We start from the raw sequence: 13,543 nt of genomic DNA on the forward strand, positions 1-13,543 counted from the left end.
GATTCAGTTTCACTGATTGTAAAGGTCACCTCTGCCATCTCTGTACAGAATCCCATCTGCTGCCACTGACAGAGCCTCCGCTGGATGGAGAGATTTTCTTCTGCTGACTTGGCCTTCATTTTCAATCAGCCCACAATTCCCTTTTTCTCTAAGCTATCTGCACCAGCTGAATGTAACTCTACGCAGGATGCCTGCCAAAGTGCCCCCGCCGTGTCCCTGGCACATAGTGCCACGCTAATTAGGGTGAATTTGCCCTGAAACCTTTCCATGTCCGGCATACGCGTGCGTATATGTGGGACATTTTTGTATGTGCAATTCACAGAGTGACAGTCACTTTCGAATGTTACCAACTCAAATGGACTTCACAAATCTGACCTCAGTTCACTCTATTTACTTGCCCCTAAAATCTATAGTCATCCCAGATGACAAAATATAGGAAAGATTTTTGGAGTGTCTTCCCTTTTATTAAAAGAAAAAATGAATAGTCTGTCTGTATCAGAATAATAGTAGTTGACTAGAAGGCCATTCTCTTTTGATTAGACAGCTGTCTGAGAACACCTTCCTTCTAAGAGAGCTTTGACTTTTGTTTTAAACCCACCAAGCACTTTACACAATACAGCCAGTATGATCACGGTCACCAAAATGACAGTCGCTGCAGACTTCATGGAGCCAAGCAAGTCTATTAGGGAGATTTTTTAAATTTCTCCACAAGTCAGTCACTAAGATGAGACTTTGGTATGAAATGGAGCATAGTAACTCTTCTTCACAGTGGTGGTGATAGGAACCAGGGGTCACGGAGTGTATAACACAGATATAGTCATTTTTCACCGAAGATAACCAGTGCATGTACAAGTGTCAGGAGTTAATGTAATGTTGATGACAGTAAAATCCATCCATCCATCCATCCATTCATTTTCTAAGCCGCTTCTCCGTCAGGGTTGTGGGGGGGATGCTGGAGCCTATCCCAGCGGTCATCGGGCAGAAGGCAGGAAAATCAAAATGTCAAAAATCTAAAATTAGCTTTCTTTGGGTACTTGACCTCACAAGACTTTGTATGTATTGAATTGTAAAATCAATTCATGTAATGCCATGAATTGATTTGAAAAAAGATGTTTTAAAGCGAAACTTACTCAAAACTATAGTAAAACAGTGTCAGCTCTCTGTGAGGGAGAATTCATCACCACCACTGTGAACAATTCTGAATATTCTCTAGAACGGATCATTTCGCATAAAGTCACATCTTAACCATTTTAAAAATAGTGGGATTTCCTTTTAAATATTGGTGCCACCCCATGTTACACTGTATGAAGAATTCATAACAGTGTGTAGTTCCAAATACAGTGGAGGAAATGCTCGTAATCTTGTCATAATTCTAACAAAAAAAATCACAAATGCTAAAAAACTAAATACAATAGGAGTCGTAAAAGGTGAATTACCTGCTGGACAGGTACCATCTGCACATGAAAATGCAGCACCCATGGAATACTGTATCAGCTCTGTGCACTTATCGTTTTAGCACAGATGCACCTAAACATATAGTTCTGCACCTTAAAGCCAGAATAACCCCCAGGCAACTTTTATTTACCCCGTGTACTTTGCTCAAAGTGTCTGTGTATTTCATCATGCACCAAAATGTACACCCTGCTAGATTTCAGTGGAAGAGGTTTCAAAGGAATGTTTCTATTTACGCTGAGATGCTCCACAGGCCAGTTTGTTTTTGTAGTGGTTGATTTGTTTTTCCCATGAAGGAAATGTATGCTTTGTAATCGAGTATATGACCTAATATTGATATCAAAACCACACTTGAGCTGTTATCTTATTCGGATTGCATTAGCTTGCACTGAGTAGACTCTACCAGCAGGGGGCGACAGATTCTATTTTTAATTTCTTTTGATTCCAGCATTTCAGGTATTTTTTTTAATGCCCCATTTGAATTTCACCCCTGCAGGCTAGAGCTGAGTGGCAGTGCAGGCAGTACACAGTGATGAGATATGATGGTCCTTGTGTGCAAAAAGGGAATCACATTTTTTGTAGTGCATAGTTTTATGGAGATGATTCCTCTATGGCCTTACGAAATTCAGGACGTGCAGTTTCACAGGCTACCCCTTTTATTTCCATAAGAACAAGCAGGGAATTGTCAATTAGTGTATTTTTAAATTGTTTATAAAAGTACAGTTGCGTAGCCTTAAACGAATGATGAAATGCACTAAAGTCAAACCCAGCATTTTCTCAGGAGCGCAGGTTTCAAACCTTTTGTTTAAAAAAAAGTAAGAAATACTTCTACTGTACTTCAAGGTACAGTATTGTTTTCTTGCTAAATTATGTAAAAAAGGGCAAAAGTAATATTGTGTAAATAATTTGTGAAAGATGTTAACTGTATAAGAATGGAACATGTGTTTGTTTAAGTTGTGGTTAATTTCACTATTTTGTAAGAAGTCTATTTATCTGTGATCCCTTATTTGGAGGCAGAAATGTAATGACCTCAAAATAATAAATCTATAACATGTTTAAATGTTTTAATGTCTGACTTTTCATTTACTTTATCTCTGATTTCTGTTCTCCCTTTGTTCAAAAACAAAGATATTAGCCTGTTACCATCTTTTTAAGTGTTCAGTGAGTTGAAGAAGTTGCCGTTTTACTCAGATTTAAATTGGTTTTAAAGTCAACCTGAAATCAAACCTTTTAATATTTTATGTCATATGCATTTCAAATATATTGTTTCATTCTAAATGTGTTTCAAACACCAAAGTACATTTAGCAATTTAAAAGTACTTTATTTTTTGCTATTTTTATTCATTTTCAAATGTATTTGATAAAAAAACACTTTACATATATTTTTTTCTATATAGGAAAGACGTACTCACACCTATGACCTCACTACAACTTAGTTCCTTGTTACTGTGCCAAGTCACGAAAAATCCTTCTGCTGTTAATCGAGAAATCCTGGACTGTAACACTGCTCAGATGGACCACCGAGTGTATAGATGAAGCGTGAAACCAGTTCCGTTCTAATTAGGTTAATCTTGTTCTTGCAGGTAAACAGTAAACATGTACAAGTAAAGCCTTTAAATAATGTTCCAATGACCAATAAATGACCGATATATTTCACCATATTTTTCCTTATGTAAACTGGGCGGTCCTAATCTTGGGTAACACTTTCGTAAGCATTCCTGTGACCAATCACAAGGCTGTGTCTCTGGCCCCGCCCACAAAACATGGTTTCATTGAAAGAAACTTAGTGAGCTAAAGTTAATCCAGCATAACCAAAAGCCTGCAGGATAGACCGCCTGTCTGTAGCTGCCTGTCGCCCATTCGTTTGTCTGTATTTTATCTGTACAGACATCATTCATCCTTCTGTTCGTTCATTGACATGTTACTTCAACACTCAACTTTAGCATCATATAAATATTTTTCATCTTTCACCTTTGAACTGAGGGGCTGACAACTTATTGTTTCTACCTAGAACTCGGCTGATCAGCAAGCTAACAGGCTAAACAACTCTGCCACTAATATCACATGCTTTTAATTTAAGTACTTACTCTATGATTTGCTGTAAAACTGCGGTATAAAAGACTAAAGAATGCCACTTGAATGCCTCACACGCTTTAAATGTCCCGTGTTTTCATCCGATCTGCCTCAAGTAGCATCAAACCCAGACTGAATCTCAGCCCTCTCCCTTTATAGTGGTCTTTAATGTAAGTTAAGAAATTCTGGCTTCTACACTCTCAGAAAAAAAGGTACGACACTGTCACTGGGGCAGTACCCTTCTTATCACGGGGGTGGGACCCTCAGGGGTACATCTCAGTACATTTAGTCATGGAACATAACTGTACCATAATAAGCTGTACTGACTCCACACACCCCGTCTTATCGTCTTAAATGGTTCTGTTTTTAAAAAATAGTTTATAAAGAGATACAAATATCTACTTTTCCACTGGGAAATGCTTATTTAAGGTATACAATTGGACCTTAAAACCACTGTTGTACCTTTGAGGGAACGTTTACACTGTTTGTACCTTGATGAGCGAATCATGTACCTGTGTGGTACCTTTATTTCTAACAGTGTACACTCAAATACTGCACTATTGCTGCCTAAAAGTTCTCAGAAGTTGGAAAAAGCTTTTTCATTTATGTGTGTATTATTTTATTAAAGCGAGTCAATCTTTTTGCAACAAAATGATAAGCAGAAGAAGATAAGCTTATGAAAAGAGTAATGTTTTTATCCAGTCTGCATTAAGCAGAAAAGGAGTAAACATCACATAATATGTGCTCTTTGTATTTAGGCATGTGGATGATTTTAGCCTGCAGCGTTACTGCTGAATAACTGAAATACAACCAGTGTACAAAACAACTGTCAGCGGCTACCATTGTGTTTTTGCTGATTCAGATTCAGATTCCTTTATTGATCCCAGGGGGAAATTGCAGAAATGCCCCCAACATTCAGCTAGTAGATACAACATTGTGGTGCCGTTCATGTGCGATATTGTAAACACGACTTGAAGGTAGCATATTTGTCAGTTGCGGGATTGTACACACATGGCAGAATCCTAAATGGCTATTTAAACCGAACAGTGCTATATTATGGTTTTTCTAAAGTCCATGAAATGACTGCGACATATGATGGGTGACTAGACAGTTCTCTTTCAGAAGTCCTTGGTGGCTCAGCAAGAATAATGTACCATAAAGGAACTACATGTCTTGGTAATAATAATTGTTTGTCAGGTATTTTTAAAAATAACTCAGTATTTCTTTAATCTTTCTTTTATCATAATGTAGTGTTCACCGCTGTTAAGGAAGACGCAGCTTATGCAAGTCGTGCTTTATTAGAGGCCGTAGTCAGCCACAGTCACGCGGTACACACAGAGCTCGGTCTAACAGTTCACTCTAAGCCTCGCTAAGAGCCTCGCTTTGCTTTCTAGGCCTTCACTGTTAGACTGCTGAGATCTTCCTGCTTTATGCATAAACACAGCGAAGAAAGGCAATCCCCCCTTCACAACAAAGGTCCTAATGAGTAACTAAATGTTAAAGCAAATAAAATGAGCATGTAGAACGTTTCTTGAACACGGTGCAATGATCTATGTTATCCACTGTTTTAGGAAAACAATAAGCCAGCCCCTGAGGCTGTGTGTTCCAGTGATTTTCATCATTTAGCTAAAACTAGCTGAAAGAACCTCCCTGATGCCATGTTTCACCATAGTCCTTGTATCTTTTATAAACTCTCTGGTTTTACTCACAAAAACAGCACAACACAAAACAGAAATGCACCGCGACTTCTCATTCACACCGACATGAAGAACGTTCTTCTACTCCTGCATAGCGTGACCTGAGCTCAGACCAAAGCCTTTCACATATGCTCTCCTTTTACTTCATTAATAGACCTTAGGCAAGAGCTGAACAGCCTCTCAGTGAGTGAGTATATTTGGAATGGGCCAGTTTGACATGTTTCATACAGCACTGCCACTTTCAATTACTTTGGTTACAAAGTAATGATTCATTTCATTTGTAAAAAGGTAATTTAATTTCAAAAAAGGGCAGGCAATGAAAACAGACTTAACTGAACAATAGAAAACAAGAACATGATCAGCCCTTCAGAAGTGGCGAATAATAAAATACATGTTGGTGCATTCATCAGGCTAATTTTTAGAAAGAACAGTGAGAGAACTTAAAATAAAATTTGGCGAAACTTCGAATAAACAGTTTTAGTTGATTATCCGAGACATATAGTGTCCATATGTTGTTTTTTAGTTTAGCATTGGAACTTCAAGGCTAATGTTGCTTTCTAGTTACACCTGTAATATTTGTAACTCTGATACATTTATGCATATGTTCTAGGAATGTTCTAAAGTAGTAGATACATGTACCTCGGCAGTAGACAGCCTGTATTATCTAAAGTTCTTGATCTCAGCTCTCCACTGCTGCCACACTTATAACTTATTACTAGTTTAACTAATTTAAACGATTCAAGCGTTCAGTTTTCTTAGATTCAGTGAAGGATGCTGGTGGCAGGTTTTACAGCTACCAAGAAAACTGCCTTGCAACTTTGGATTGGCCCACAGCTTTCAGCTATGAAATCTGGATACCTAGTTTTCAAAATGTAGTTCAAATGGAATATCTTACAGCAAAGGTCAACAAGGCAAAACAGTTAACAATAAGAAACTGGAAGAATTTATACGACTCTATTAAGTTTCCGATTAAGTCGTCAAGTCAGCTTTATTTTCAATACTATATTATGTACAGGACATGTACAGTGTACTGAAATTGTGTTACTCTCAGACCCCATGAAGAGGAAAAGTGTGACACTAAAAAAAACTAGGGAGAGAGTTGAGCATCCTAACAGCCTGGTGGATGAAGCTGTCCCCCAGTCTGCTGGTCCTGGCCCGGAGACTCCGCAGTCTTCTTCCTGATGGCGGCAGGCTGTTAAATTAAATTATGTTGTTCAGTTGTCTAGTTGTTTATGTACACTGTTAGAAATAAAGGTACCATGCAGGTACATGATTGGTTCACCAAGGTACAAACAGTGTAATTGTACCCTCAAAGGTACAGCAGTGGTTTTAAGGTCCAGTTGTGAACCTTAAATAAGTTTTTCCTAGTGGAAAAGCAGACATTTGTATCTTTTAACTAATGTTTTAAAAGAGAACAATAAAATAAAAGCCGGGAGACGAGACGGGGTGTGTGTGGAGTCAATACAACTTAGAAAATATCATTTCTATTTTATGTTCCCTGACTAAAGGTACTGAGATGTACCCCTGAGGGTCCCACCACAGTGACAAGAGGGGTACTGCCCCAGTGACAGTGTCGTACCTTGTTTTCTGAGAGTGTATTGTCTTTCCCCACCCTTAACAATGTAATATAAAGCGAAGTGGAAATTGATCACAAAAAGGCTAATGTTGATAACACTATAAGTCAATAGTCACCCAAATAGTCTGCAAATACATCCCAAAAATGTCTCTCAACTTGCTCAAACTACAAACTTTTCCATTTGTAGCCATTTCTCACTCCACACATCGGATGCTAGGTCACATTTTGTTTTATAAGCTCACATCTTCAGTTCAAAAAAAGATGAACCGTTCATATTCCTGATGATCATGTGTGCACGTAAAGGAGACTATATAGTCTCTGCACTCAGCGTTCAGCTACACGGTGAGGTTTAGTTCACAGTAAGACGTACTGAGTCCTAAACCACGTCGACACATCTGTGTGACCTTAATAAAGAGCTGGATGCAGTTCGAACAGGCTGAGAGAAGTTTTGAGGATGTAGTTACAGAAAAGACTTTGGTGACTATTGGCTTGTAGTGTGTGTTAGCATTGTTAGCCTCTTAGCTCCAGTTCTAAACTAAAGCAGCAAAATGCAGAGGCCAAACATGTCTTGGCTGATCAGCAATGTCTGCTTTAAGTGGAACATTGTGTACGCAACCAATCACTGCTAGTTCATCGAGAAGGTACATTTTAGCTCATTTTTAAATCAAATGTTTAAGGCTGCTGTGGTTCTCAATTACAGATTGCATTACAGAAGTAGATGGTATTTTTAAACACAACATGACACAATAACAAGACAGAAATCACAAAATGTTGAGAACGGTCCTCAATGTCAGCACTTGACTCTTCTCTTCCCATGATCGATAAATGACGGTATTATTTCTTTGATCCGTTTTCCAAAGGCCCGAGCTGAGATGAAAGCAGCTCTTCCAACTAACATCAGTGATAGTCCTCGCTTGTCTCCTCTGCCAAACGGAATCAGATTTGCTCAGTGTGTGCAAAGTGCTCCTTCCAACGCAATCTGTCTCCTCTGTGCCTCCACCGGCAGCTGCTGGCTCTGTAGCAGTGCAACTGGTTGCCAACTGTTGGTTATGGAGCCACGAAACCTGTTGCTAAGGTAACAGTCAGGCCGGATCTCAGGTAGGCCGAGCGCATTCACAGGATCTCTGAATGCTTTTTTAGGTGAGTGGCCTTTGAAGGATTTGTTTACCATCCTGGGGAAGGATGGGGGAAATGGCGCTTTACATTTGGATTGTTTAAGGTTTTTTGTGCTGCTTCATTCCAATTTTGTGTGAGACTCATTGGCTATAGCCAGTGTGGCGTCCAAGCTAAAGCAATAAGGCTTCATCATCCTACGGAGATAACTGTTAATTTATTTGATCTACTTGGGTCTAATTCCATTTCTCATTTTTACACCTACCCCTTGTGTCACTTTGCCGCTTGGAACTGAGTTACAAGTTCTAGTGGTTGAAATCTTCCCTATAAAATGGGACCCTCAAATAAAGAAGAGCATTACTTCATTATTAGGCTACTAGTGATGCTCTGTGGGTGACCCTGCCAGTCTGCAGAGGAGGGCAAAATTGAACAACCTCACTGCTGGGCTTTAGTTACATTTAGGGAACCATATGCTTTCAAAGTGATATGAGGCTAAAGTCGGATATCCACCGGCTTCTTGTTCGAAATGTCCCGTTCCACCTTATATAGTGCAGTAGTTCTGATGCCTGAGGCGCCAGAATGTAACTACTAAGGTATAACAAGAGTTTTAATTAGACCAGAATACATTAAAATGACATTAAATTAAGATAATACAATGGTTGCCGTAACTTAACAGAGAAAATAGTCACATTTGTGGGTTTCTTTGGTTGCTGTGCAGCCATCTTGCTGGTTTTTCTTTTTTTTTCTGAAAACACTCTGTTTGGAGTTTGTCTCTGGAAAAACCTCAATTTGGAGGGCCATGTAGTGCTAACACTTCTCCCTGTCTTAAGAAGACTCAGGACAACCTACCCCTAGGCATAACAGAGGGGTAAGAGTTAGGTATTAGGGGCGAGGGGTGAAATAGGATTGGGCCTTTGGCTGTAATTATACTAATGCAAATGAAATTACACCAGTAAAAACATGAATAAATAAACAATCATATATTATTTTAGGGCCCGTGTCAACTTTCTGTATTAAGTTTAAAGTAGAAAGAAAACATTGCTAAAGTTTCAATTGCTAAAGTTTCAAAAACCATTTTCTTGGTGTGTTAGTATGTGTTGTGCTGGTCTGAGTGGATCAGACACAGCAGTGCTGCTCGAGCTTTTAAACACCTCAGTGTCACTGCTGGACTGAGAATAGTCCACCAACCACCAACCAGCGTCCTGTGGGCAGCGTTCTGTGACCACTGATGAAGGACTAGAGGATGACCAACACAAACTGCAGCAGCAGATGAGCTGTCGTCTCTGACTCTACAAGGTGGACTGACAAGGTAATAGAGTGGACAGTGAGTGGACACAGTGTTTAAAAACTCCAGCAGCACTGCTGTGTCTGATCCGCTCAGACCATGGCAACACACACCAACACACCACCACCACATCAGTGTTACTGCAGTGCTGAGAATGATCCACCACCCAAATAGTACCTGCTCTGTGAGGGTCCATGGGGGTCCTGACCACTGAAGAACAGGGTTGAATGGAGCTGACGAAGTAAGCAGAGAAACAGATGGACTACAGTCTGTAACTGTAGAACTACAAAGTGCACCTATAGAGTAAGTGGAGCTGATAAAATGGACAAAGAGCATAGACAAAAGGACATGGTCATAATGTTATGCCTGATCAGTGTACAATATAATTTTTTTTCAGTATTTAATGTGTCCACTCCTTACCTTTATCACAGTTTCCATTCTTTTCAGGAGATTCGCTTTCAAATTTCCAAAGAAATCTGCAGGCAAAGTTCAGAAGACATTCCCAAGTAGATGTTTGTTTAAAATTTGGCTGAATCACCCAGAACACCAAAATCAATGTGCTACAGGTTGCTTTTACACATCAAGGTTCTTCTCAACCTCTGCATAGATTTCCTTGTCACAGCAAATCTTACTGGTGATCTTACTACAAGACCAACTAAAGCACTGTGAGAGCCCACCCTTTACTTTATTTAATGTAATTTCCAGCCAAAGCAGCCAGCATGTCCTGTTGCTTAGAAGTTAGAAGTTGTTGTATTTTCAGCTTCTCACAATCCAAGTAATCCCAAACACATTCAGTGATGCTGAGCTCTGGACTCTGGGGTGGTCAGTCCATTGTTCAGCTTCTTTGTTTTCTTATTGAGGTCTTCTTGACAGCTACACATAATTTCAGACCCATAGTGCTGATGTGTCTTCTCACAGCGGAAGGATGGACAGAAACACCTCTGGGTGATTTCAGATCCGAAGCAGCTTGATTTTCGCCCCTCTGTCACAAAGATGGAAGCTTTAAGTGCTGTTTATCTGATGGGGACAGTTTTGGTGTCTACCAGGTCGTGGTTACGAGTCTCATTTTCTCTGTAGCTTTTAATCATTTTTTAAATTCCAGTTTTGCAAACGAATGTTCTTTCCAATTTTCTTTCCTTGTGCAAGTGGATTATCTTATAAAGATATTTCTTAAAACTATCTCCTGAATAATGAGCAACCTGGACATGCTGGCTGCTTTGGCTTGATATTAAATAAATGAAAGGTGGTCTCTAACATATGAACAGTGCTGTAGTTTGTCAGACAATTCTGGCCGATTCATTCAAATATTAAATAAACACCTAATCATAAAATCTACTGTCTGCTTACAAAATGAATGGCCAGCACACAAATGTTTGTTTTGTTCATTCCTCTATAGGTTTTGTGGTTAGTTTTGCTTCGTGGCTGTTATGTGTTTCATGAATATATTGGATTAAATGATTACATCAGGAAAAGCCTCCAGATCCGTGGGTTGAAATAACCAACCCAAGGGGCAGTATGGCTAATTTTAGCACTGCAGACTGCTCCAAGCTTGGCTAACACACTCGAGCCTACAGTTAGGTAGATACAACACTGAAACAATGATACCTTTTTTCAAATTTTAACAAAATCTTAAACAGATCATTTCTTGTTTTACTCCATTTATTTAGTGTAGTCTTACTCAGAGCACAGATGCTTTCTCAGCACAGAACGAGGCAGATTTACCTGGCGGCTGCATCCTTTGAGCATTGACTGCAGTAATTATTTACCGCCGCATATTTTTATCTTTATCTTCCTGTCCCAGATTAATGTCATTAATTGTACCTCTTTAAATTGCCAATGCATCATTGATTGCTGTAAATGAAAGAAATGAAAAAATCACTTTGGCAATTGTAGCATTGTATCAGTGCAGGCAGGCAATTTAGCACTTATTCTTGGCTGCTTTCCTTTCAAAGAACCGATGCTTGTATGTTAATGTAGATTTATTCCAACGTTTCAGTTTACAAAAGACTTTTTAAGGCTCCACTTTCCAAGTCTGCATAGTTGATACTTCAGATGCGCCTAATAGGGTCTGCTGGGATGGACTGTAATACTCTGATGTCCCTTTTCATAATGTTCCAGTGGTCTTGGTTATCACTGTGGTGGTGAACTCCAGGGAGCCCAGAGAGCTTTCTGCTTTTATTTCATTTAATGGATGATCTCAAGTATGCACTCAGAGGTCAGGATCTTCTCAAAGAAGGCTCTCTAAGTAGGACTGCTGTTTCTAGATCAGTAATGTGTGTTAACATGGCCATTCATTAAGCTGTGTAGATCTCTGAAGCTGTCATTTTGTAGTTGGATGTACACGCACCGAGTGCTTTATTTGGAATTATACCTACTCATTCATGCAATTATCTAATGAGACAATCTTGTGGCAGCAGTGCTGTGCATAAAATCAGGCAGTTACAAGCCAACAGCTTCAGGAAGTAATGTTTATAACGACCATCAGAATGGGGAAAAAATGTGATCTGTGGCACGGAGGTTGGTGCCACACGGGCTGATTTGAGTATTTCTGCAACTGCTGATTTCTGATTTCCTTGGAATTCTACACACAACAGTCTCTAGAGTTCATAAACAATGGTGTAATAAAGGAAAAATGGATGGAAACGACTTGTTGATGAGAGGTCAACAGAGAATGGCCAGACTGGTTCAAGCTGACAGAAAGTCTACAGTATCTCAGAGAACCACTCTGTACAATTGTGGTAAGCAGAAAACCATCTCAGCATGTTAAATGTTGGGGTAGATGGGCTGCAACAGCAGACCATATCAGGTTACACTTCTGTCAGCCAAGAACAGAAAGTGGAGGCTGCAGTGGGCACAGGCTCACCAAAGCTGGACAGTTGAAGCCTGAAAATATTTGGTGCTAAGAGCATGAATATATGGACCCAACCTGTCTAGTCCAGGCTGGTGGAGGTGGTGTGAATGTCACAGCGTATTTCAGTATTGTTGTTGACGATGTGCATCCCTTCATGGCCAGTTTACCCATGCACTGGCTACTTCAAGTATGACAATGCACCATGTCATAAAGCAAATAGGTTTTGCGAACATGATGAGTTCACCGTTCTTCAGTGGCCTTCCCAGCCTCCCAGGATCTGAATGCAATAAAACACCGCTGGGATGTGGAAGAATGGAAGATTCACAGAATAAAAATATGCAGGAATTGCATGATGGAATCATGTCAACAATGGACAAGTATCTCAAAGGTATGTTTCCAATATTGTGTGGAATCCATGCCATGAAGAATCCAAATCAAATCAAATCACATCACATTTACACAGGTGGAAAGTGAGTGAAAAACTTAGGTGCGTAGCCCCCTTATAGAATTTAAATACAAAAAAATATATAAATATCGAAGAAAAAGAAATATATATACACTGACTCTGAATGTACACTTTATACACAATATACACTAATATTGCACTATTCCAATGTACAGTTGTACAGTAATAAGTTATGAAATAAAACTATGAAATGTGCTGTTGTTCACATTCCGTATGTGCAGATAGTCTGAGGTAGATAATAAATGAGATGCAGGTAAACAGGGGATAGAATATTGTTATAGAAATCTTCCAGATCGTACAGGGTGTGGATATAAGATGTACAAGATGTCAATCTATTTGTGTAAATACAGATTTACTAGAGTGAAGTTGCAGTAAGATCAGAACGAGTCTGTTGGTGTGGATGAGGTTTAGATTGTCCAGGGAGATGATGACTGTTCAGCAGCCTGATGGCCCGAGGCTGGTTCTGGACTTTGTGCTTCTGCACCTCCTCCCGCTCGACAGCTGTGAGAACAGACAGTGGATTGGGTGGGTGGAGTCCTTTAGAATCCTCTTGGTTTTCCTCAGGCAGCGGCTGGTGTATAAATCCAAAAGGTTTGGGAGTGGACCCCGGTGATGTGCTGGGCTGTCCACACCACCCTTTGCAGAGCTTTCTGCTCAGTGGCAGTGCAGTTTCCATACCAGGTGGTGATAGAGCCTGTTTGAACTGAGGTGGAAAAGGCACTGTTGTGCCTTCTTTACCACCTGTGTGGTGTGATCACTCCATGTCAGTTCCTCTGAGATGTGAACACCAAGGAACTTGAAGCTGCTGACCCTCTCTACCGTGGCTCCATTGATGGTGATGGGGGTGTGCACTCTCTCTTGCTTCCTGAAGTCCACTATGAGAATTGAGGCTGTTTTGAGAGCAAAGGGTGGCCCTACCTATTATTAGTGCAGTGTTCCCAATAGAGAGAATGTGTTCAAATAAGGAACTTCAGTTTTGCCTATGGAAAAATGAATGGTGTGAATCCACTGCAATCTATGGTAAAAAAAA

General features: G+C 39.8%; 1 protein-coding gene across 9 annotated transcripts in view; it reads left to right on the plus strand.

Annotated features, from left to right (window-relative positions):
• LOC108428485 (A-kinase anchor protein 13) overlaps positions 1-2,516 on the plus strand; it is a 96,724-nt gene extending 94,208 nt beyond the window's left edge. For all 9 annotated transcript variants that reach the window (XM_017699521.2, XM_037545169.1, XM_037545170.1 and 6 more), the window contains one exon: positions 49-2,516. In XM_017699521.2, coding sequence (XP_017555010.1) covers positions 49-107 — 59 coding nt within the window. In that variant the 3' untranslated portion in view covers positions 108-2,516. The remainder of the gene's footprint in view (positions 1-48) is intronic.
• The last annotated feature ends 11,027 nt before the right edge of the window (positions 2,517-13,543 follow it).

This window comes from Pygocentrus nattereri, chromosome 15 (genome assembly GCF_015220715.1).
Source record: "Pygocentrus nattereri isolate fPygNat1 chromosome 15, fPygNat1.pri, whole genome shotgun sequence".
NCBI classification, from domain to species: domain Eukaryota; kingdom Metazoa; phylum Chordata; class Actinopteri; order Characiformes; family Serrasalmidae; genus Pygocentrus; species Pygocentrus nattereri.